Below are 27,126 nucleotides of genomic sequence, written 5' to 3' on the forward strand. Positions count from 1 at the left end.
GACGAAAAAGGGGAGAGGAAACAGAGCACAGAAAGAAATGGGGACATAGTTATCAGCAAGGGAATGCAGGAAGTAGAAGACTGGTTAAGGAAGTTGAGAATGTAGGAAGCAGGATGGAGAAATAAAAATGATCTTTGTTGTCTGTCATGATGTTGATGAGCACTGAAATTCTGCCAGGTGTTGGCTTGGACTAACTTTCCATTGGGCTTGCAAGTGAGCATACTATTTTCCCAGCCCATGAAATGTTATTAATAGACAAGGGCAAGGTCATATAGAGAGGATGAGACAGAGGTAAAGAATCCAAAGTCCTTTCCTGACTTTTTTCCCTGACTTATAAAACCTTAAAAGAGTTTTTGAAACAGGAGAATTTAAAAGAATAAGCACATTTGTCTTATATGCTTGTGTTTCTACAAAGATTTTCACAAAAAATCCATACTTGCAATGTATATCGCACTGCCTTTAATTTTTGCTTGGCAAATAAGGTAAAGGAAAGATTTTATTTTTATGGTTAATGAACTCTTGCACTTGATATGATTCAAATCTTTTGGAAAAGTCAGATGTCTCCAAGAAAATGCAATGAACAATCTTCCATATCAAGTGTCCAGGTACTAATATTTGCAGACAGGGCATAACAGTAGAAAAAAAAGATTGTTTCATAAAGAAATGTTAAGAATAAATGTAGGACTAAAAGGCTGATCACTAGACTATACAGTATATGAATTTTTGGAAGGTTTCACAGACATACATCATGATTTGGTTTGTGGCTTGGATTGTAAGTTCTCTTTCTGGGCATCTTTTGCTTGACAGAATCCCAGCACAGCTCAAGTTCCTGGAAAGTTGAAGAGGCTTCTTCTGCCAATGTGTCAGTCTCTAAGGGTTTAGTGCTTGGATGTCAGAGTAAGTGTTGATGATACTCGGAAGATCTGGGGGAGCATGTTGCTAAGTTGATAAAACATCTCTTCAGAAATACTCTGTCAGAAGTGAAAAAAAAAAGTTCACATTTGTTAAACCATCATTGATTTTTCAAATTTTAAAGTCATTTAAAATATGGAACTAGTCCTAGTTAAGGACAGCCGTATTTGGAAATTCTCTTTCATGACTGAGTTAACCACGTGGTTATGGGCAGTGGGTGTTTTCGTTCTGAGAAACTATGTTGTTTCTGTCAAACAGTAAGTTTAATTACCAGAAAAATCCCTAGATAACTCTAGTGTAGTGAGTAACTAAAGTACCACTGATTTTGCTAAGCTCTATATAGAATACAGAATCATTTTCTGCTAATGTCCTTTTATGTGAATTTTTCAAGAACTATAGATCACGAATGTGGGAAAAGAACAAAAGATGAGTCAAATTTGGTTCTGGGGTTAAATAAAAGATCCCTTGAGTGGAAGATGCTGACATCTTTGACAATAATCTAAATGCCATTAGGGCATCCAAACACTTCTCCCCTTAATAAATAGAAAGCTGTTAGCATTTTATTATGTTCTACTGAGTTTGGGACAGGGTGCCTAGCTGTATCTGGGAGCGATATTATAGCAGAGATTAAACTGGGGAGAGATCTATTAAGATAACACACCTGTGGTACCAGAAACTGCACTGTCCTGGAAATTCCTCCATCCCATGAAGCCATTTCCATCATGAAACCTAAAACAGAGCAACAGACTTTGCTGAATTACAGGTTCTGGTCTTCAAATCTACCAGCCCCTTATGGAGATAAACTGAATTTTCACTGTGGGGCTTCATGTCTTGCCTTTCTGGGTAGCCACTCGTGTGTAGGAGAGGCTAGGCCGAAGAACAGATGAACTTCTGCAATCCTTAACTCTCCATGCCAGAGAGGTTTAACATCATTTTGTCAATGCATTTTCCCTTATGATTTCTCAAGTCCTTTTAGTCTCTACACAGTGAAGCTAAAGCAGGTTATTGAAGGAAAAGTGAAGATGTGGTTCTATTTTGTCTTCTTAAGAAAATAAAAAGGCAAGAGAGAGCAATGTATAATCAGAGCAAAATACAAATAACATCCAAATATCCTTGTATTTCAAGAGGGCCAGAGATTTGTTTCCTTTATGACTGGAAAAAGAGAAGTAAAAAAATATTTGCCTTGTTAAACCACTTTTAACTGGGACACCAGAGGACAGAGGTAATGTTCATATTCTTCTCCTGAGCTGCTCTACTTTCAATAGTTGGGACTAGGAAATACAGGTCATGTTGTTGAAATATAAGGTTCTGCTCACCTTTGACACACTTAAATACAAGTTCTGCTCTCCTTAAGCACCATGGTATAGTCATTTCCTAAAAAGAGGACCAAAACAAATCATAGGTTTTTAACAGAACTCTGTAAAAAAAAAAAAAAAAAATGACCTATAATATTGACCATCTACTTTGTGAACAGATTTGGGCACCTATTTGCTAACTTTAGGTGGATTTCTTCTGGTCTTTAGGTATAATTTGTTGTAACTGTTAGACCACATTTGTGGAATACAAACCAATTTAATTATCCTACTAATTATAATTTAAAAAATAAATATACCCTTAAAACTTTCTAGATAATTAATTCTAAAGACAAAGTGACATAGGAACTCCAAATATTCTCAATTTTAGCATGAATAATTCCGTTAACTTGTATAATATTGGAACAATGCATTAAAATGCTTTTATTGTATAACATGTTATTACAAAAGTGACAGAAATACACAAACATTCCATCCTGGTCACCTACCAAACCAAATGCATTCATTTTTCTACATTCCTTTCTAATCTCTGATCAAATGCACACATGAGTGCTACTGCCAGACTAGAACTGATCCATTTATTTTCTATAGTTATGATCCGTGATTATACCATTTTAAATTCTACTTCTTTTCATTATCACCAGAATTACTTTCCCATGTTGCAAGTCTTCATAATCAAAACTATAATGTACATTTATTATTTCATTAGAGTGGTTCTCAATCTTTTTGGGTCTTAGGATCTTTTACACTCTTTTTTTTTTTTTTTTAAGATTTTTATCTATTTTACAGAGAGAACGAGAGGGAGCCTGAGCACGGGCAGAGGGAGTCTTCCCTGAGAAGCAGGGACCCTGAGGTGGGAGATCTTTTAGCCTCTTAAAAACCAATGAGGACACCAATGAGCTTTTGCCTATGTGGATTTTATCTCTTGGTAGTTATTACATTAGAAATTAAAACAGAAAAATGCAAAAAATACTAATAATGAAGTAGCAGAAAGAGAAATTAAAGAATCAATCCCATTTACAATGGCACCAAAACCCGTAAAATACATAGGAATGAACGTAACCAAAGAGTTATTTTCTGAGTTTATACACCCATGGGAGAAACAGAAAGACTATTCTTTACTCTCAAGTATATGTCTCTGAGGGACCTGACATACTCCTATTAATCAGTTTCTTAGTCATTATCTCAGGGTGAGGAACAATCTGGCTTTCTGATTTTTCACATGCAGAAACAATGGGTTAAGTAAACCACTTTGGGAAACTATTTGGTTGTAAATACAGAAGCTAAACATACACATACCGTGACAGCGAACAATTCCATCCCTAAGTATATACCTAATAGAAATGCCAAAATCTACCTACTAGAATGTTCATAGCAACACAAGTCATAATAATCAAAACCTAGAAACTACCCAAATGTCCCTAAATAGTAGAATGCATTGCTAATTGTGGTCCTGGCGCACAGCAGAGTAAAATAGAATAATATGAACAACCATAGACAATGATGTGGGTAAATTTTACAAACATAATTATGGAGTGGAAGAAGCCAGATACAGGAGTACATACCATAGGATTCTACTTATATAAACTACAAAAACAAGCCTAAGCAATCCATGCTTTTCAAAATGGGGAAAAAATGGTTACCCTCATGGAGAGAGTGTGGTTTATGAGACTGGAAGGGTTAGGGTTCTTCTGGGGTGGTGGTAATGTTCTGTTTTATGATCTAGGTATTGGTTACAGGGGTGTTAAGTTTGTGAAAATTTGAGCTATATACTTCAGTATACTTTTATATATGTGTATTTTACTCTAATAAAAATTTAAAAACAAATAACATCTTCATCAACCACAATTATAGTAACTAAAAGCTCTAAGTTCCAAATTATTGAACAAGTTAACAGTAAAAAATAAAAGGGAATCAGGAACTTGGGATTCTTGACTTGTAGGTTCATTCTACACCCATCAGGTTAGATTGGCTCCGGTATGATAGTATCTTAGATCACAAATATCTATAGGGATAACCTGGTGATTATCAGGATGTCTCTCTTCTTGCCGATAGATTATTATTTCCTTTCCGTCTTTTTTTTTTTTTTCTTAGAACTGCAATTAATTTCTACAGCTCTAAATACTACAGACACTATGGTCATTACTGTGCACACACTAAAATGTGGTAACCGGGCGTCTAGAAATTCTGTTTGTTAGAGAAAGTAAACAACACCTGAAAATGCTTTGGGACCCTTGCATGAAAACGAAAACAAAAGATTAACTCTGTATCCTGTGCAGTGTTGTCTGAATTTGTAGAATAAACTTCTTGACCCGAATGGGTGTTTAAATACAACAAATGGGAGGATGGTGGCTCAATATACTTTTGTGAATTAAAATGGACACTTTGGAAACAAACTTAATGTCCTGCAGCTGGCTGTCCCAATTTAAAACATGTAACTTTTGTAACATTGTGGGAGAGGGAATGCTAGTAGTATCAGATGTCTGGAAGTAAATCCAAACTTAGTGACTTTTGGAAATACTGTTTTTGAGGTTGTTTCCCACCTACATATAACCATTTTTATAAACTGGTTAACCAGGAGTCCAGCTGCAGGAATGTTTGGATGTTTCCTTGCGGCTGGAATTCATCACAAACTTTCTTTGTTATTCTCCAAAGACTTTTATAGATGGACTAGTTAGTGATGATAACTTAACCGCGGCTAAACATGCCTGATGGAACTAAAACTTTATAAAGCTACAGTTGAAAAAACCCCAAACAAACCATGTGTGTTCATCTCTCCTGATACCATATTAGGTACGACTTAGGCTACATAAGTGAATGGTGACAGATTAGGCAGTCTGATGCAGCTTTCATAGGATGGAGCCAGAATTCTCTTAATTGAAACAATGTGTCTGATGAAAATACAAATGGGATGTAAGTGGTAAATCATTTAAAATCACCTTGTCTTACCTGGAATTGATTTTGTGTGTGTGTTTACATAGGGTACTACATTTAAGATGAATGAATCGAAATGTCTTGCTCTAAAAAGTAGCATTTATACATCTTTTATTTTGGGAAATAAGTTTTAATAATCAATGGGCAGGTTTCCTTCCTGACATTCACAATGTGCATCGAGCCATTTTATTTAAAAAAAAAAAAAAAAAAAAAAGCCACCTCTGAACCAGCGGGCCCCAAGTTGCTGATATGGGTCCTTCATCACCAGGCTGACCACTAGCTCTTCCAAAAGTACTTGCCTGCACCCACTGTTTTGAGGCTACTTTGTTTCTCCAAACTACTTGAAGTTGAGTTTTGGTCTTTGCATTATTTCTTCAGCTTATCCTCTCTAACCAGTTTTTATGTGGATGAGAAGGAAAACAGGAGAAAGCAAACAGTCATGGGAAGACTTTTTTCCAAAATATAAAACAAAGCACAGTACATAATAAAATGAATCAATGATTATGCCATATTTTAACTGTGGAAGCCAACAACTGTATTATCCAAAATGCATCCTCGAGCAGCCTTGAGAGAATGTTAAAATGAGGCCGGTTTCTTCCTGTTATCTAGCACCTCCTTCTGCTGCCTATTAGTGCATACTCAGAGAATGCGAACTAATTTTAATGTTAGTGTAGGCCAAATATAAACGTGGAGGTAATTCTAACGCTACTTAAGACAAAACAGAGGAAGAGGGAGAGAAGGGGGAGGAGTAGGGCCATATGTCTTATCCAAAGCTTAAGCTAATTTTGATTTTCTAGTCTACTTACTATATAGGTTAAGGCTATAATTCTCTGGACATAAATTGTTAAGGATTATCTACTGTTTTGTATCATATGTCACTCAGTGCTATTAACCATATAGGGGATATAAAGGTCCATTGGATTCTTTTTAAAAAGTGCTTTTAAAATGTAAAGTGGATTATTATTATTATTACACAATGTTGATGGTTAACATACTTATAAAATTACGGTATTATTCTTCTACCTGCTTACCTCTGACATATCATGCACCAGCAAGAGAGGTATGCTTATTGTTGTGATGTCATGGGTACAGCAAACCTTGAGGATATTTCGAAGTCCCATAATGGCAGGATCTCGAGCAGTAATGTTTCCCGACTTCACATTGTCATCCACACAAAGGTGGAAAGCAACATGTATTTCTGAGAGATTAGAATGCCGTGTAATGTAAAATTCTCCTGGGAACACCAAATAAAAGCATGATTTTCAAATGAATAAATCTCATTCATCAGTGGGCTTTATAAGGAACTATATGGCAGTCAATGAGCTCAACTAGAGAGGTGTATCAGGAATCTATGTTGGGCTCAGGAAGCAAATACAGCCACTGCTCCTTCATTCTTGGAGAGGTGATGAAAAAAAAGAGATAATAGCCAATTTTGCATTAGGTTCACAAATTGGCCTGAAGTGACCACTAAGTAGTAAGCAAACCAAATGAGTATTTATCTCTATTTTTACGTAAATGCTCAAAATGTCCTACTTGACTCAAAGTGAGCATGTAAAAACAGGTTGCTTGATAACCTCTCTTCCCTACACCCTAAATCAGCATTCTCCATCTCAATTCATGGATCTAATCTCCCTTCAGTTAGTTAACTGGCACAGGACAGAAACACAGAAGTTGCCCTTAATTACCTTCTTTATCTCGGTATCTCTTCCCTAATCCACAGTACAGTGCACCATCAACTACTTTCAATAATATCTCCAACAAGTATCTCAAACCTGAGGCACTCCATTTTTATTGCTATTAACCTAGCTCATACTCTTACCCTAGTACCTGCCACCATCATCGCTCACCTAGGGTTTTGTCAAAGCCTCTTCACCTCTCTGCTCCCATCTTTCCTACCTACAAACCATTTCCACATTTGCAGCCCAAACAATTTCATTATAAATCAGATTACATCACTCATCTACTTAACATTGTCCAGCAGGCTCACACTTTTTCCAGAAGACAATCCAAGCTCTTTACTGTGGTTTCCATGGTCTATATAACCAGGATACTGCCTATGTATGTCTGTCCTCTTGTCTCCCCATCTCCTCTGACGCAGCCACACAGGCTTTTGTAAAGTTCTTCAAACACGTAGAGCTTATTCCCAAATCAGGGCTGCCTTGTCTAAGTTTTTCCCCAAGATTCTTATATGTCTGACTTCTTTTCACCAATGATATCTCAGATCAAAGAGTACCTTCTCAGAGAGCTCTTCCTTGATTCTCCCATCTGATATAGGACACCCCTTATTTTTTCTCCACATTGTTCTACTTTCTTCTCAGCACTGAAATTCTTCATTTGAGATTATTTTATTAAAAAATTTATTTAAATTCAATTTAATTAATACATAGTGTCAGAGGTAGAATTCAGAAATTCATCTGTTGTATACAACACCCAGTGCTCATTACTTCAAGTGCCCTCCTTAATGCTATCACCCAGTTACCCCCAACCCCTATCCATGTCCCCTCCAGCAACCCTCAGTTGGTTCCTTAAGTTACAACTCTCTTATGGCTTGCCTCCCTCTCTGTTTTTCTTATTTTTCCTTCTCTTTCCCTATGTTCATCTCTTTTGTTTCTTAAATTCCATATGAGTGAAGTCATATGGTATTTGTCTTTCTCTGATTTATTCCACTTAGTATAATACCCTCTAGTTCCATCCATGTCATTGCAAAGGGCAATATCGCACTCTTTTTGATGGCTAAGTAATATTTTATATGTGTGTGTGTGTGTGTGTGTGTGTGTGCACGTGCATGCACATACACACACATACATACATACCTCTCTTATCTATTCATCTGTTGACAGACATCTGGGATCTTTCCATAGTTTGGCTGTTGTGGACATTGCTGCTATAAACACTGGGGTGCAGGTGCCCTTTGGATCACTATGTTTGTACCTTTTGGGTAAATACCTAGTAATGCAATTTCTGGGTTGTAGGGTAGCTCCATTTTTAACTTTTTGAGGAACCTCCATACTGTTTTCCATTGTGGCTGCACCAGTTTGCATTCCCAACTATAGGAGGGGTCCCCTTTCTCTGCATCCTCACCAACATCTGCTGTTTCCTGACTTGTTAATTTTAGCCATTTTGACCAGCATGAGGTGGTATCTCATTGTGGTTTTGATTTGCATTTCCCTGACTCTGAGTGATGTTGAGCATTTCTTCATGCGTCTATTTGGCCATTTGTATGTCTTCTTTGGAGAAATGTTTGTTTGCCTTCTGCCCATTTCTTGACTGGATTTTTTGTTTTTTTTGAGTGTTGAGTTTGATAAATTCTTTACAGATTTTGCATACCAGCCCTTTATCTGATAAGATATTTGCAAATATCTTCTCCCATTCCTATAGTTGCCTTTCAGTTTTGTTGACTGTTTCCTCTGCTGTGCAAAAGCTTTTTTTTTTTTTTTTTTTTTTTTTTTAAATCAAAGAGACCATTGTTTCTGCTCAATGACTACAGGAATTTTGTCTATCTTGTTTTATGTTTTATCTCCAACACACAGAACAGTGCCTGCTACATAGAAGGTACTTAGTAAGTATTTGTTGAATGACTGGATGAACAAATGTTTATAGACAAGGCTTAAAATCAATACTTCCTATAATTGCTCCATTTTCTATGTAGCCACACTAGTCAACGGCCTTTATATTCTAGTTTCTCTCAATATAAATACGTAAAATATACAAGCTTATAAAGACTATGTTTTTATAAGCATACATGCCTTCCTGGAAATTCTGATATGAAAATTCTAGGAAAGCTTTGCTCTTCTAAGAACTATACTTCCATCACTAACCCCTGCCCTCACAAATTCTACTTCCCCTTACTTCAAAGTCATTATTGTAGGATTTTACTTATATTGACTTATAAAACTCATAGTATGCTTAAAAGTATTAGACACACATTAGCACAATGTTTACTCATCTGTAGTTACCAGTGTTTGTAAGCTGTACCCACTGACAGGCCCCATGCAAAGGCCTTTTTTTTTCTTTTGACTTAAGATAAAAGACTAGATAAGCAGATAAAGAAATTATAGTAACAGAGACATCAAAATAAACTACACAAAAACAAAAAACAAAAAAAAAAAAAAAGGAAAAGGAAAATTGGTGGAAGAGTACAGTTAAAATTTCCCAGGAAAGCAATAAAAGATGCAGACCGCCTATCAGAAACTTGGCAGACCATACGAGACAGTATCATTCTGGGCCCAATGAAGTACATTACTACCTCAGCTCCAACTGATCATTTTGATGAGGGGAGTGGCAGCATTAAATATGGGCTATGGTCCAGTGGTAAGGCAGATGACTTAGTGAATAAGTCAGGTGCTCCTAATCCCCAAACTGGCACTGCTTCATTTGACCTTACATGACTTGTCTCTTGGCCTTGTTTTACCCAGTAGTGAAATGGGGGTTATGAGCTGGCAGTGGTCATCAAAATAATATGATATAGCAGAAAAAGGACTAGATTGGGTATTGAGAAAGTCTGGTCTCTAAGCACTTATTGGCTGAGTGATCTTGGGCAAAACAATCTGATTTATAGATTTTCTGTACTTCGTGTAAAAAATGGGAAAAATAATGCCTGACTGCTTTCCTTACTAAGTTGTTGTGAGAATTAGATGATATAAACCATAAATACTTAATGAAATATATAAACATACAAATATATAAATATACAAATATATAAATAAAACTTTTGTTTTGTAGCTTGAAAACTGAAAAGCATTTGTGATTTGGATCTTCCTTCATCTCTGGTAAACCTTCTTGCTGTTGGACAAATGGAAATTCAGATGCTGTCAGTGTATCTAATCCAATAGTTAGGTACTCATTTTCTAATGCTCACTATGACATATCCTCCTGATTTAGTGGTTGTGATACTAACCTATAGGCTCTTCCCAAAAAGGAGCAAGGAAGGAAATAAATATAGCAAGAAAGAGGTAAGATGCAAAAAACCCACACATCAGTACCTCCGGAATAGGTAAGGAGATTGGCACATTTTAAGAAAGCCACAAAATATGGATGATTTAAATTATGGATCTGTGCAGAGAAATACAATAAATCCTGTCTCAATGAAGGTATTTTTAGATAGAGAGGAGGACAGTTTCCTGTTCCACAAAGTGGAGGAAACAGCATGTGGTGATGCAATCCTGCCTCTAACATTACCCACGAAGGTAGGATCTCTGAAGGTGGGAGGGAGTTCGGAAGCTGATGACCACAAGCTAACTGACTGGGACTGACAAGATGGATACCAGAAAGCGATATGCTATTTGCTTCCATTAAATGGAATGTGACCTACATGTAGAAAATCTGGGGTAGAAACAGTGAAGGAACAACCTAGTTATTTAGGGAAATGCAAGCTTTACTAGTTAGCTTAAAAGACTTTATGCTTGTGAAGAGATATGCCTTCCTTGCTACATACCCTGTCATCCAAACACTACAAGGGTCACCACAGTGAATTCAGTCTGGAAGAGGATCAAGAGCTTGAATTTCCAGCTGATAAATAATCTATCCAAAAACAACAAAGGAAATTAAAGAAATGGGAAATAGGAACTGTAATGGGGAGGTGGAAGTAAGAAAGATTGTAAATTATATGACCCACGTTTTTTCTGTAAGTTCAACTGTTTCCGTCTCTAGTATTGTTTATATTTCACAGTAAAAATGACTTCTCGCTTCATTTAAGAAACTAAGAAACAATGTATAACAGAAGAAATTTAAAATAGCAAATGCTATCAAATTTATGCAATTGTCTGAACAATATTTATTGTATGGATCTAGAAAGTCAGAATTAGAATAAGAATAAAGATTTAAATTGCAGAACAGCTGCAAAAGTACATTCTGTCGATACAATGTTGTTTCAAAGTGATACACTGACAAAGTTCTTATAATGTATACATCATAAAAACTTCTATTTCAAATCTCTGATCTCCATGGATGTGATTATGAGAAAACTGCAAATTTCAAATAAAATACTACTTACCAGGTAAAATATTTAAATAGTTTCTGTCAGCATTTTTAGCCTTATCGTCACTTCCTCCATTTCGGTTTCCAGAATCTACTCATGAGATAATGCAACATGAAAGAACATAACAACATATGAAAGCACAATTAATTCTACTGCTCCCCAAACAATCACAGTAACAGCAAAAGTTTGCTAAGGCTAGTTAGGTGCCAGGCATTCTGATACATATTTTACATGTATCATCTCATTTAATTCTCACAAAACTCCTAAAACACAACCTCATGATGTAGGTACTGTTACTATCTTCATTGTATATATGAGGGAACAGAGGGTTAGATAGGTTAAGTACCTTAACCAAGGATGCACAGTAAATGGCAGAACCAGGTCTTGAACTCACATATCCATATTCCAAACCCTATGGTCTTAACCGCATTCCACTTGCCACTATCCTATTTTTCATCTAGGAGGTTCAGGGCACTAAATTAACTACACATAAAAACACTTCATTAGATAGTTGTAGTGTGGTCATCTTTATTTTTAGATTCTGAGTCACTGTTGGTGATATAACTTGTTCAGGACTACAAGCAAATGGTTAGTAGTACCAGGAATCACTTGATATTCAGCCCATTCTGAAATCTGTCATTTCTTATCTGTCACCATATACAATTTATTTCAAACAGATACGTGAGACTTTGTTTCAAATGGGAAATTTTTGTTTTAGATAGTCAATAGTTGTTCTTTCTTTCTAGAAGGGATGATATTATTTAGAAGGATAAATATTGGTAAAATAAGACAAATTACAATTGACCATGCATTATACTTGGACACAAATTATTTTATGTACGTATATGTATTTTTAATAGATTTCCTAGAAGATTAAGATGTATCTTCTACCAAAACTCAAAAAATGCAGAATGAATATTAGTATTCAAAGCAGCTATCTTTAAGAGGGTGTATATGTATTCCAATTAAATACACAACTATTTGGAATGGCTGTCACCATCAGAGTATCACTTGAAAACAGCCAGAACTTCAAATGGGTAAACTGAAAATACCAAGGGCAATTATGCTTTCAAAAATGTTCTGAATGAAAGTAACTTAATATTTTTACTTAGTGACTACTTTGAATAATTGACTATATCATTGTACCTTATAAATGCAAATATTTTATCAACAGGGGGAGAGAGAGGCAGAGAGAGGAGACGCTGTGTTGCCAGAATCTATATTTACTGTAATAGTCTATCTCTCATACAGTGTGATGTAACTGATAGGCTTTGAATAAATGTATGATCATAACACAGAAAACAAAAGAAATGATAAATAAGGACTCTAGTGATTTTGTTCATATGGGGTATGAACAAACAGAATCCCTACTAAGTGAATAAGAGAGAAGAGGTCATTGTCCATTCCCCTCCCCATGTTTTAATGGTAATACCTTGTAATATTAAGAAAATGACTATTTTTCATTTTTAAAAAATTTTATATAACATGTACACAGAAACAAAACTGCATTTGGCTTATTATCATGGATTGTAGAAATAGAAAGATCCTAATATAATGAACACAGTAAGGAAAACAATGGAATGCCTTAGAATAAACAGGTACTTGAGTATCAGGATGTAAACATGGAAAACAAATACGTGGGTGTACACAGAAGAGGAAAAGACGGAGAAAGTATTTTCACAGAGTTCTTCTATGACGACATGTGGGTTCCTTTCAGAAAGTTGACTTTTATAGACCTGCTTGTTTCACTGACTCACTTAAACCACAAAATAGTTGCTTGAACAAGAACAAAATAATACCATGATTTACACACATTGCCTTAACTGTATGTGGTTTGAAAACTTCCTGTCATTTGCTGCACTTTCTATCTCTCATAAATATACTTAGAATCCTCCTCCTTCTCCCACACCTGTCATGATCTCAATCTCCATGCTTTTAGTCCCTACTAAGAATAATATTAAGATGTTTCTGATTACATCACTGCTAGTTTGAATGAGATGGAGGAAGAAGATGACAGAAGAGTAAAAGGACAGACTAGAATTTTCTGAAAGGTCCTTTGTTCGGATACATTTCTGTATGATTTCCTAATACAGCCTGGCTCTGTCATATGTGACACACAGTGCCCCAGCAAAGCCACAGTCCCTAGAGTGGAATATAAACTAGCGGTGTTGCTATGGAGAGCCACTGCGAACACTATCAACATTAGCAATGTATGCGCCCTTTAACCCAGTAATGTCTCTTTAGGAGTCGCTGCCTACAGAGATGCTCACATGTGCACAATGATGTACGCGTAAGGTGGTTTATGTATTTATTACTACTTATAAGAGCAAAAATGCTGGGACAGATTAAATGTCTACCATGGAACTGATTAATAACAGGATGCCTTGCAAGGGACTACTATGTGGCAGTGGGAAGGTAGTAAGGATGTTTTTTATGCACTGATATGCTAATGATGGCCAAGATAAATATTCAGTAAGAAAAAAAAAGCAAAGTATGGAAAAGTGTGCAGAGAAAGATGCCACTTGTATAAAAAGGAAAAATAAATACACGCACACACATACATGCATGGATACACAGATTAGCATAGGTCTGGAAGGCACAAAGCAAGCTTGGCTGACTCTGGGAAGGGCACTGAATGGCTGGTGGACAATTATGAAGACCTTCACTGTATGCTCTTTGTACAGTTTAAATTGTGAATCTTGAGATTGTTTTACCTATTTAGGAAATGATTAAAAAATAAAACAAGTTTTTAAAAGTCTCTTGAATATAGAAACCACAGTGAATGCTAATCAAAGTAAGTCTAGTAATGCTACCTTTTAGCATTAGGAAAAAGGGAGAAATTCTACAATTTCTACTGGGAGAAGAAGAAAGACAGCAAGCAAAGATAAAGCAGTATCTCTTAGCTTACTACTGAACACAACATATGAACCAAAAGTACATGATGGTTTCTTTTAAACACTGAAGTTGCAAAACAAAACAACAAAAAAGACATCCGACTACCAGAAGATTTAAAAGTCTGACCAGACATACTTTAATAACTTGCCATATTTTATTTTTTGGGGAAGACATCAAGTTTTTGAAAAAAAATAAAATAAAATACTGAGTATGCATTAAAGCCAAATAAGAATATCTACTGCAATTTTATGCCTGTGTAATATGAGATGTCTGAAAAACAAGAAACACACAGCTTACATTTATTTTTGAATAGAGATTACCCTTACAGTTAGATCTTAACTAAACAAACTTACAGTGCCAATTTAATTTATAAAGAAACTGCTTTTTAAACTTATATTTTTCAATTAAAAAATATAATTATTCTATAATTTGAGCCAAAATTCTTTCCTTTACCCATATCTTCCCTTAAGTCTATCAATAAATAGAAATCTTCTACAGAGCAATGCCGTGAACATTTTCTATAGCTTTAAAAATAACATTCCAGCAAATTTCTCAAATCGTTAGAAAGGATGTTTATATTGTGGATAAATATGAAAAAAAAAAAGCAGGACATAGTTCTGGACATAGTAATTTTTCAAAAGATCAATCAAAAACAAGTCTTATAATTGACTTCCTGCTACCTAAGAAGGATCAAAGATGGAACATATAATAAGTATATATTTTGTGCTAACATTTACTCTATTACTTCAATGCCCTTCGAGGTAGCAATTATGTCCACTTTAGAGATATAGAACTTGGATCAAAAGACCACCAACTTTCCACTGAGTACTTCAAGTTTAACTATAGAATTTAAAATTTTTTTAAAAGATTTTATTTATTCATTTGACAGAGAGAGATCACAAGTAGGCAGAGAGGCAGGCAGAGAAGGAGAAAGGAAGAAGCAGGCTCCCCGCTGAGCAGAGAGCCTGATGTGGGGCTCGATCCCAGGACCCTGAGATCATGACCTGAGCCGAAGGCAGAGGCTTTAACCCACTGAGCCACCCAGGCACCCCTAGAATTTAAATTTAAAAACAGTTTTTGCTAAAAAAAAAAAAAAAATTAAAACAGTTTTGCTAAGGTTATTGAACAAAATCATGCAAAAAGGAAATTAAGAACAGAATTCAAGCTTCTGAAGATCTTAAATTTTGTTCTCAATTTCTTTCTTGCACTTTTCCACCAATACAACTTTCTGTATTTTAATAATGGTCCATATGCTATTAGAGTGCTTAGGGACAGAATACACTGAAAGTGAACTTTTGAAAAATTTGAGTTTTACTGACCATGCGATTCTTTCAACTTACTCCTTCGTTGGGTTCTAGCATAAAGTACCACCTGCTGGACAACTTCCAGCTGCTCTTCAATTCGGGGAAAATGGAAGTCAGTGCATTCTTGGCAAACTGTGGCAAAATCTAAGGGACCCAAAACATTTATAAACTTCTACAAGTGAACTATCAAATATTTAGTATTTACTTATAAAATGACAACTAGTAGAAATAAAATATAAAATTTGTAAGTATGATTTCTTATACTTGCCCTTTCAATAATAATGTCTTACGTTAGGGAACAGTGATTTTTGCTGGAATCAGAAAACTAATCTCTCACTCAAAAGAGTAAACAATTAATAGATAAGGAAATTTTCAGGTAATTTCAAACCTTCTTTAAATAACAGTTACTTTAATCATCATCCAGTCCCCCGAATGCTAAAAAAAACAAGACAGTTCTTATAGTTATGATGGTAAATAAACTCTATTCAAGCTTCCTTAAAAATGTATACATTTCAATATGTATATCTAAAATTTTTAAAATAATCATACAAACTGAGTTGTACAGAGGGAACTTAGAATTTTACCTAGCACATTTAAGAAATATGTTATCTAAAATCCTAGGAAGAAAGGACAAAGGGATGAACTAAAATTCACGGAGCCAGGATCGGCTTCTGAATTGAATACGTTTATATCTTGATTATTTTTTTTGTTATGCCTTGAAGCAAGAATCTTGTAAGAGCAGTACTTAGGATATAATAGAATTTTAAGAGAAAGTCAATATCCTGAAGCAATCTACCAGTGCTAAAGTATGAAAGAAATCTAAAACAGCCACGGCTGGGTAAGTGTGTTGCTTGGCTACTAAAATACTAAGGCTAACTAAATTTTTTGCTTTTCTATAAATTCTTTCTTTGTAAGAATGGTATTAAAAGGGGGAAATTTAATGAAATAAATAAGGTAATGTTAACTTACCTCTCTTAATACCACTATATGAATTGATTCGATTATCTACTAGTAAAACCAGGCCACACAGAGATGTGGAATAAAGTGACAGGGCAGTCTGGAGTCGATGGAGTTTCACGCCACTTCGATGATTTCTTTTGTGCTTACAGAAGTCCAGCATATCTGCTCTCAGCAATCTCAAATTATGCATGGTCTTCAGCTGGGCTCCTGGGGGGTGGGCAACAGTCCCAGAAAGAAACTCAGACAGCTGCAAAAATCCAGTATAACAGGATGCAAATCTCTATGGCAAGAATTCAGATAAATCTGTGCTACAAATAATTAGAAATAGGCTTTGCAATTTCGCATCCTAATAACTATACAGATTTAACCGTCCTATTTTAAAAAAATAATATATTAGCTAAAACAGAAAGTGTTTGGCAAAACAAACTATGGAAGAAGGACATAATTTTTTTATTAAAAATTTTTTTTGTTGACATACAGTTCCATATTGGTTTCTGGGGAAGAAGTCAGTGACATACAGTTCTGTGTAGAATTCACTTACATACAACACCCAGTGCTCATCACAACAAGTACCTTCCTTAATCCCCATAACCCATCTAGCTCATCTCCTACTCCCCTTTCTCCATCAACCCTCAGTTTGTTCTCTATGGTTAAGATTCTCTTATGGCTTGTTTCCTTCTTCCCTTTTTTTACTCCCCCGCCCTTCCACTATATTCATCTGTTTCCTTTCCTAAAGTCGACAGTGATTGAGATCATTTAGTCTTTCTCTGACTAACTTATTTCACTTAGCCTAATACACTCTAGCTCCTCCCATGTTGTTGCAAATGGCAAGATTTCATTTTCTTGATGGCTGAGTAATATTCCACTGTACATATACATACAACAACTTCTTTATACATTTATCGGTTGACGGACATTTGGGCTCATTCCATAGTTTAGCTATTGTTGTGCTAATGCAGCTATAAACATTGGAGTGCATATGCCCTTTCAAATCTGTTTTTTTGTATCCTTCAGGTAAATACCCAGCAGTGCAACTGCTAGGTTGTAGGGCAGCTCTATTTTCAACCTTTTGAGGAACCTCCAAACTTTTCTCCAGAGTAGTTGCATCAGTTTTCATTCCCACCAACAGCACAACGATTCACCTTTCTTGGCATCCTTGCCAACACCTGTGGTTCTTCTGTTGTTAATTTTAGCCATTCTGACAGGTGGTATCTCACACCTGTGGTTTGTATTTGTATTTGTATTTCCCTGATGATGAGTGAGGTTGAACATCTTTTCATGTGTCTGTAAGCTTCTGGATGTCTTCTTTGGAAAAGTGCCTATTCATGTCTTCTGCTCATTTCTTGACTGGATTATTTGTTTTTTTGGGTGTTGAGTTTATAAGTTCTTTAAAGATTTTGGATACTAACCCTTTACCAGATACATTGTTTGCAAATATCTTCTCCCATTCTGAAGGCCGTCCTTTAGTTCTGTTGATCATTTCCTTTGCTGTGCAGAAAGAAGCTTTTTATCTTGATGAAGTCCCAATAGTTCATTTTCGCTTTAGATTCCCTGGCATCTGGCAACATTTCTAGTAAGAAGTTGCTATAGCTGAGGGCAAAGAGGTTGCTGCCTGTGTTCTCCTCTAGGATTTTGATGGTTTCCTATCTCACATTTAGGTCTTTCATCCATTGGAATTTATTTTTGTGTATGGGTATGAGAAAGAGGTCTAGTTTCATTCTTCTGCATGTCGCTGGGAGCAGGACATAATTTGTAATTAAAAACAACATGGGTACATTGTACTCATATGCTAGGGATTTTTCTCTTACATCATAAAAAAAGCTACCCAAGTTATAATAAATTATGCCTGCAAAAAATGAATCCACTTACCTAAGTGAATGGTAAAACTTTCTTCCAACTTTCTCTGCTCCTCATAAATCCTTCCATTTGCTTCTACAGATTCTCTGAACTGACTTGGTTGAACTTTGATTTCTTCACTGAAATTAATAAAATTATTCATATGCTTTTTTTGTCTATTTGTCAAAAACTCTTCATGAAGGAAAGAAAGCTTTATAACGAAATGAGACAAAATGAAAGCTGAGAGTACCACTTAATTTATTCCTAAACTACTCCTTAATCCATGGTAACAAGGAAGAATCATAAACACCAGAAGTTCTTAAAATTCCTACTTGTTCTTTGATTTCCTTACAGTAAGTAATACATATTATTCTTTCCAGTCATTAGAATATCAACGCATGTGGCCTAAGAGAATATTAAATGAAGTAATTAACTTACTATTTTAAAATGGCACATTTAAAAAAATGTAATATATCCTATATCAAGGCTGACTCTAGGAAAAACTAAAAAATCAGTGAAGTGATATAAATAAAAATTGAGAAGTCAAATAAAAGGAAGAAAAAAAAGATGAAGTTCATTTTGATGTATTCACATCTTTTTTTTTTAACCTTTTCCTGTTTTTTTCCTGCCTTTCAAAGACATTCTCCTCCCTTTCAAGGACTTCTCTCTTTGCTCTACTGTGTTCTTGCTTATTTGCTGAAAAGGTTTCCATGGAGGCACTGTACAACTGTAAATTCAAATGTCACGGTATGCTGAAGATGATATAAGTCTCTAATAGTCATTTTGGACTACATTTTTGGGATTATTCCAAAGAGTCTCATTAGTCTCACTAACTTCATTAGTATATACAGGAAATTTAAACCTAAAAATAGATTTATATTAATAAAACACTCTCATTGTAGGATGTGAAAAGCCCCAAGAGATTGCTGCTCCCACTCTAACAACAAGAAAAAGCCAGATCATCTATAAAATCCTAACTTTTCTGAAACTTGAGGTAACACGGCAACCAAATAAATTCAATTCTAAAGTGCAACACTCCCCTCCTAGGGCAGACAGGAGACACAGTTTTCATTTCTGGCAGCGCATGGTAGAAATGAGTTGTTGTAATGTAAGGAGGTAAGAAGAACTCACTAAAATTTTAATGAATTCTTAAAGGCCAAGTGTGGGCTAGCATGTAAATTTGGAATAGCTATGAGCCTCAGGCACAAGGGAGGTCTGCATGTACTTGCAAACTCTTCTCCATTGGTCTCCACCAGGTGTTTCCAAGAAAACACTGGAGGCAGTCCAGGAGACAAGGGAGCCCCTTTGGTGGCACAGACAGAAATGCTGAGAACGCTCTAAGTTCAAGCCCTAGGTAGACAGGGCTTGCCCAAGACTGAAGCTGGACAAAGACAATAGAGACCTGTTCCCCACCCCCAACTATGAGTCTAGCACCAAGTCTGATTCACAAACAACAACAGTCTATTCCTCAGGGGTAGAGCAACAGCATAGAGAGAGACCTCACGCTGTGGCACAGGCCCGCAAAAACTACTGGAAGTTTTGGAAGGAACAGGATGACAGGGAAAACCCCTCTAGAAACCAAAGCCCCATCCTAAATACAAAGTGGCAGCAGCTTACAACAGTACAGAACATGAAGCCTGTGGTTATCACTGAAAAAACAAAAACCAAACTCAGCTCAACTACTGACTAGTGCAGCATGACCTTCACATTAATGGCCTGTTCATTTCTGGACATAAATATTATTTACCTTAGTCTCTTCTAATATACACAACATCCGGCATTTATCTTCTAAAAAACAGAGAGAGAGACACCCAAAAAAGCAAGCAAAAGAAACAAATAACCCATTGTCAAGAGCAAAAGCAATCAACAGACACAGACTGAGACATGACCCTGGTACTGGGCATAAAAGAAAAAGACTTTCACACAACGATGATCAATATGCTAAAAGATCTATTGGAAAACAACACACAAGGATGCATAAGGAATTTAAGCAAAGGGAGAAAGGAAACTAAAGTACCAGAAAGAAAAACATGATATCAGATTGATGATTACAGATATCAACTCCTTTGACAGGTTCATCAGCAGACCACCAACTCATTTTATGATACCACCATCACCCTGATGTCAAAGCCAAATGAAGATATCATAAGAAAAATGAAACTAGGGGCGTGGGTGTCTCAGTGGGTTAAAGCCTCTGCCTTTGGCTCTGGTCATGATCCCAGGGTCTTGGGATCGAGCCCCACTTCGGGCTCTCTGCTCAGCAGGGAGCCTGCTTCCTCCTCTCTCTCTCTCTCTCTCTCTGTCTACTTGTGATATCTGTCTGTCAAATAAATAAATAAAATCTTAAAAAAAAGAAAAACAAAACTCTACACCATCATATATGATATATATAATATATATGTTTATTTTATAGTAGACATAACTAATTACATATAATGTATATGAAATAATACATCGTGACTAATGCCTATAAATCTTAACTATAATATTTCTAGAACACTGCTGGGTAATAAAAAGAAAAGAACTATTCATAAATGAAACAACATGAATAAGTCACAAAAGCATTATGATAAGAGAAAGAAGCAAGACACAAACTGCTACATAATAGTTTGATTCTACTTATAAGACATTCCAAAAGAAATCAAAACTGCAGGGACAGAAATCAGAGCAGGTTGCCAGGAGCTGGGAAAGAGAAAGGAATGAGCTATAAAGATATAAAAAGGAAATGCTATATCTTGATTGCAGTGATGATTTCATGACAGTTAAGTTTATCAAAACTCATCAAAACCTAAAAGAGGTAAATTTTAATTTGCATAATTTACCCTTCAGTAGGCCTGGTGTTTTTAAAAAAAGCAAAAATAATGGCTAAAAATAAAATGCCACTTTTATCAATTTCTTACAGGAGTTCTATATGGAGTTGAGTTGAAAACAAGTTTCTGCTGCCCAAGGAAACCGCTATTAAAAGAAAAGCAAAACTGACAAAGTCACAGTAAAAACATCTTTTCATAGGAATACTTAGTTTGTAAAAGCAACATCAGCTAGAGGCCAATATGTACACAGTGGAATTGATTCTATAGATTGAATTTCTAAAACTATAGCAGCAAAGCGAGAGATGATTTTTATAACAAGGGGCATTTTCAGCTTTCTGAAATCCGTGACTCTCCGCATTTTTTTTTAATTTTAATTTTAACTTTTATTTTTATTTTATTTTTTATTTTTATTTTTTATTTTTTTTTCAATTAGCCAACATACAGTACATCATTAGTTTTTTTTTTTTTTAAGATTTTATTTATTTGACAGAGAGAGATCACAAGTGGACAGAGAGGCAAGCATTTGAGAGAGAGAGAGAGAGAGGAGGAAACAGGCTCCCCGCGGAGCAGAGAGCCCGATGTTGGACTCGATCCCAGGACCCTGAGATCATGACCTGAGCTGAAAGCAGCGGCTTAACCCACTGAGCCACCCAGGTGCCCCACATCATTAGTTTTTGATGTAGTATTCAATGATTCATTAGTTGCGTATAACACTCGGTTCTCATCAGATCATGTGTCCTCCTTAATGCCCATCACCAGACTCTCCACATTTCTAACCAAAACATACAGCATATACTTTACATTCTGGCTTAATACACACATTTATTTATAGAAAGCTTCATCCATGATGTGCTCTTATATTTTTTCCTTATTCTACTCTGCCATACTCCGTTCCAGTCCATTTCATTCCATTCCATTTTATTGCTATTTTTAAACATCTTACTGGAAAGTAATGAATCTAGAATGGTCCTAGCAGACTGCAACCAGCGGTTTGAGAAACACCCTTATACATTATAGGATACAGATGCTCTCAACACTTCTTTCTGCCCACCTCTCCCTTTGTATTGTGTTCATTATTTTTTAAAATTTCTTGTTCATTATTTAGTTGAAATGAGGAGTAAAGTCAAATATATCAGTGTCAAGGATGTTACCCCATTTCTAATCATAAAAATTGTTCAAATATTTCTAAGGTGTTGCCTTGGGAAAATAAGGCAAATGACAGATTATAATATTTGGAGAAGAGGTGATACAGATATCAGGTAAACAGTTAAATGATAACTCATCCATCTGCCTATTTGTCTCCCCATCCTATAAATATTTATTGAGCATGTCTTATGTGCCAGGGTGAAGAGGTAAACACTTGGCAAGGATCTGGGTATAACAGTAGAAAAAACAGACATGGCTTTTGTCTTCAAGGCAAGACTAGCAAGGGAGACTGACATTACACAAATAAAATGCTATTTCTAAATGTTTGGAGCAGATACCAGGCAACTGTTGGAAACAGGATTATCATATTTGTACTAAGTACATTTCCAGTTGAATATACTTTAAGATTTGAAAGAAAGAAATTCTCAAACATATGAGTATATACCCAGGAAATAATATAAGCTCTGTCAAGCTCCAGGGCAACATATGAATAAAATGCATTTAGGCCATCAGGTACTGTACAAGTTATGAATTACAGAAGTCCTCTATACTCCTTTTCCTTCTTTTTTTTTATTAAGTTCAATTAGCCAACATACAGTACATCATCAGTTTTTGATGTAGTGTTCGATGATTCATTAGCTGTATATACACTCCTTTTCTACCTTGTACCTGCTTCTATGACTGCAAATGTCATTCTATACAGTATTATTTTATTTATAGGTCAGTCTCTCTAGAATATAAGCTCCACATGTGTAGCCATCTTTGTTTTTCTGCTTAGAGAGTGCTTGGCATTTAAGATGCATTCAACCAATGCTAACTGCACTGAACTGAAACCAAGTGAAAACAAACAAGAGATTGTACTTGGGATATTTAGATATACACACCTAAGAGATTTATAGCTAAGTTCTAGGGGGGGTAAGTCAATATTTTAAGCCAACCAATTAACCCCCCTCCCAAACAACCCACACAAATCCAGATAATACCAAAACTGTTAGAAGTATAAAATTATCTTGGATGATCATTGGTAACTTAAAAATAGCTGCAACTAAAAGATTCAATTTTATAATACATATGAACTCTTCCTAACAATGAACTTTCATCTAATAAGAACAACAGATGGGTAATACCTGAGCGAGCTGTTGTTAGGGTTTTTTAGGTCTTGATGAAGTTTTATCACCCATTCCTGATATTCTTGCTTTTGGATGGCAGTTGATTGTTTTAATTCATTTGACCATTTATTTTCTAAGTCCTAAAAAGAGAGAGTACACCAAGTGGTCATTTTTTTTTTTTTAAATAAGCTTAAGTGAAAGAAAATGTAACTGTGTATCTAAAAATCATTGTACTTTACTTACTTGCTGGGATTCAAAATGCTGAGCAGCCAGTGAATTTACATCTTGATCTGTCAGTGATTTTCCCAATTCCTGCATCACTTTTTCCATTTCAATGCCTTGTCTAAAACATAAATAAGCGGATCAGATATATTCATGCTATCTTTAAGGGGATGGCCACTCCAGATCCACTGAACAAGCTCCACGGAGTGAAAATAAAATTTTTTCTTTTATAAGAAGATGTCCAGGAAAAGCAACTGTAATACCTGGAAAGCACTCTGAAGGCCTGGAAATGGGGATGTGGGAATGATGATAATGTCATATAACGCTTCATTTGTTCAGCTAGATCTTGATCTAAATTTAACCCAAAAGTGAAAGCGGTCAAAATCTAGGCAATCTTTCAATTTCCATGACTAATGCTTGAAACTAGACTCCTTTCTCATCTGCAGATTTCCTTAAAGAAGACACTCTGACTCCAGCTTTACATTTTCCACTTATATGCACGAGAGTTAAAGTGACTTCAAGCTTTGAAAGTTAGCTTATAGTTATCACCTGAAGCTGTCAGTTAGGTTCTAAGAATCAAACTGGTATTAAATCACAAAGTTCTCTTTACAGAATATAAAATACATTCTAAAGATATGTTTTGGTCTTACATTCTTTTGCAGAAATTAAACATGGTTTTTCCACAGGAAAAGCTAATCACTGGTATAGAAGTTCAGATACCAATTATTTGTGGGAGGGATGGGCTGTGCAAGAAGGCCTGGGGGAGCCTTCGGCAGTGCTGGAAATAGTCCATTTCTTATGCTGAGTGATGAGGGGTGTGCTTACTTTATAAAAACTTACTGAATTGTACACCTACAGTTTGTTGTCTTTTCTATATATTTTAATAAATAAGTTCTTAAAAATTTTCAAATTAAAAAATTATCCTCTAATATAAATGTATTAAAAAAGTTTGTTCTAAAATGTATTTCAAACAGATGGGAAAAGAATGAAATAAAGATATAAATGAAAAGGATTTTACTATCAGTCTAATTATATTAAATGCTCTTAAAAGAGAATTTATCCTTACTTATAACAACTGATTAAGATACTTACACATATGTGATAAATAAAAGTCATTTATATGTTATACATTTCTATATTTACCTCCTAGTATTAAATATTCAGTACCATTTCGTCCTCACTTAATTCTAATGAGGGTGACCCCATTAACTTCTAATATCTATTGGGGGCCAGGTGCTTGCAAGTAAAATTTTTAATTAAAGAAGAAATAACGGCAACAGAGTTATAAATACAAACTTTGATATAAATAGATTAATATTTTACATTACGCATGTTCCCTCTAGTGGATAAAACATATCATTGCCATTTTTAAGTTTTAAAGATTCAGTATCTTTAAATATCAATAAATGAGTATCTTTAAACATTTATATCTTAAATCTGGCTTGCTAACAGTAGTAAATTAAGAGTGAGGAAAAAAAGACTAATCAATAATTCAACAAAGGAAACTGCATGAACATTTATTTTATCCTAAATGTGTCAGAAATGCAGGAGCTAAAGATACAATTGTCTCAGATTAAGATCAAAGGAAATTTTATTGTATTTCTAGTTCTATCTAACTAGATATTGGCTCAGTATGTCAGGTGTGACAATTCTAACAACCTGAATATTATCATGAAGACACTTAGAAAAAACAATTATAAAAGTCTGCTGTAACAGAACAAAACAGCAAACAATGATTATACTGTGCTAAGAAACTGTCTTTTAAAGATGCAAAGTGGAATTAAAATGAAAAGAGGACTAAGAAAATGTGTCACTTCTGCTTATGCATGGGGTAAATGAATTGGGTGAGTTTCCATGGCTATCAGTGAATTCCAACTTGCCTTAAATTATACTGTTCACCTTTACAACAATCACCTACCTCAAGAGGAAGCTAGCTTACCTTTCCCTTTCAAGCTAACAGTTTGGGTATGTGGAGAATAAACTACAAACTGTTGTCAAAATAAATGTATTTAAATATTATGTTTACAAAGAAAAAAACAAAACAAAACAAAACAAAACCCCATCAAGAGATTTGGCCAAAAGACATTTCAAAAAATAACATAAACCCAAATAAACTCCTGCTAAAAAGCTATTCCACGATAGAAAGCAAAGTATGAAGTACCAGTAAATGCAGATAATTAGTAAGTTAATGCAGCTTCCCAAAAGGTGAAGAATCACGTGGAATAGAAATCTTCTTTTGATTTAGAAGAAAAGAACAATTATAGAATATTGATGGCCAGATGCAGAGTTTTCTGTGAGGTGTAGTGAGTAGGTGGCAAAGTGGGCACAATTCAGAGTAGCTCACCAGCTAAATGAAAGTACTACTCGTGGCTACTAATATGGACTCCAGACAGCCAAGCTAGGAATTTTTCAATATATCTAAATAGGCGGAATGAGGACAGTCCCAGAAAACCCGAGATTTAGGAGTAGATTCAGAATGAGCTGAAGGTTATATTATTTGAAGCTTTGGTAGGAAAAATCAAATAAATGAAGTTCAACAGAAAGTAGTGTTAGGTAGTTATACTTCCATATATTTATACAAAGTTAACCTATATTTTCATTCTTATTCTAAAAATATATTCACAGTTCTACCGGCTACATAATAAAGGACTAAAAAAAAAAAAAATCAAATTTTTGTCTTCTTCAGGGTCACAGCTTCAACTCTTTACCTGGTGGCAACTGCCTGTACTGCAGGTGTCCCACCTAGAAAGGAATAAACTGCCTCAGGGCAGCTCATCAGCAAAGCTAAACCCATACGGAGTGACAGATGTCAAAACATCAAGTTCTTTCTGACAGGGAATGCTCTAATATTCTACTAGATTGGAAAATAAAAGGTTGAGAGGAATAGAATTGTTATGAAAATGTACAAATCTATGCAATATAGTGAAAATGCTGATCTGGTACGCAGAAGCATATTTCTCAGGAAAAAATGACAATCCATTTGCTTATAATTTTTGCATGTTAAATTTCCCTAACTATGACAACCCTCAAGATAACAGATTATCCTCATCTTGCTGATCCCAGCATTTTCTAATGTAAAGCAAATGAGAGCCAGAAGCAAACTGGTACATCATTTTAAATTTATTACTTTGGGACAGACTATCACGTCAGTCACAAAAAATACACGTGATTTGGTCCTAATATACTTTCACAATCAAAGAAATTTCACATCAGCCACTCAAAACATTATCTTAATGCCATGTACCTAAAGTCTTAAATGAGTATTTGCAAGGTAATAAATGTTATTAGATTCTGCCAGATTAAAATAGATTATCTAGAAGAAGCTTATCCTGATTATTATTATATTTTATAGAATTGCTAGGAAGCAATCTGGAAAGTCATACTTTAATATTATTATTAAAATAAATAATGCTAGCAATCATTTACTTACTCTGGAGGGAAAAAAATGAATCACAAAAGGACTGTTTGCAATACTGTACACAATGAATTAAAAACTAATTAAAATGTCCTGGACTAATACTAGTGCTATTTTTTCCCTCATGTAAATAAGCTTACAAAAATGAACTGAAAGAGACCATGAGCTTAGTAATGGCAGGGTTTTAAATACGTTCTGAATGGGGAGAGAGCATGGTACAGTGGTTAAGAACTCTGGAGTGGAGCTACGACTTCAAATTCCAGCTTGTCCTTAGACAAGTTATTTGACTTATT

The 27,126-nt window shown here is 35.2% G+C and overlaps 1 protein-coding gene across 2 annotated transcripts in view; it reads right to left on the reverse strand.

The window, feature by feature from the left end:
* Positions 1-593: 593 nt before the first annotated feature.
* Positions 594-27,126, reverse strand: part of LOC111159765 (chromosome unknown C12orf4 homolog) — a 40,455-nt gene continuing 13,922 nt past the window's right edge. For both annotated transcript variants that reach the window (XM_022522354.1, XM_022522355.1), the window contains exons 5-14: positions 23,440-23,539; positions 23,215-23,336; positions 18,165-18,271; positions 16,305-16,502; positions 15,351-15,479; positions 11,152-11,226; positions 6,191-6,393; positions 2,229-2,286; positions 1,574-1,641; positions 594-971 (exon numbers count right to left, since the gene is read on the reverse strand). In XM_022522354.1, coding sequence (XP_022378062.1) covers positions 879-971; positions 1,574-1,641; positions 2,229-2,286; positions 6,191-6,393; positions 11,152-11,226; positions 15,351-15,479; positions 16,305-16,502; positions 18,165-18,271; positions 23,215-23,336; positions 23,440-23,539 — 1,153 coding nt within the window. In that variant the 3' untranslated portion in view covers positions 594-878. The remainder of the gene's footprint in view (positions 972-1,573; positions 1,642-2,228; positions 2,287-6,190; positions 6,394-11,151; positions 11,227-15,350; positions 15,480-16,304; positions 16,503-18,164; positions 18,272-23,214; positions 23,337-23,439; positions 23,540-27,126) is intronic.

This window comes from Enhydra lutris, unplaced genomic scaffold (genome assembly GCF_002288905.1).
Source record: "Enhydra lutris kenyoni isolate GAN:26980312 unplaced genomic scaffold, ASM228890v2 scaffoldscaffold69, whole genome shotgun sequence".
Taxonomy (NCBI): domain Eukaryota; kingdom Metazoa; phylum Chordata; class Mammalia; order Carnivora; family Mustelidae; genus Enhydra; species Enhydra lutris.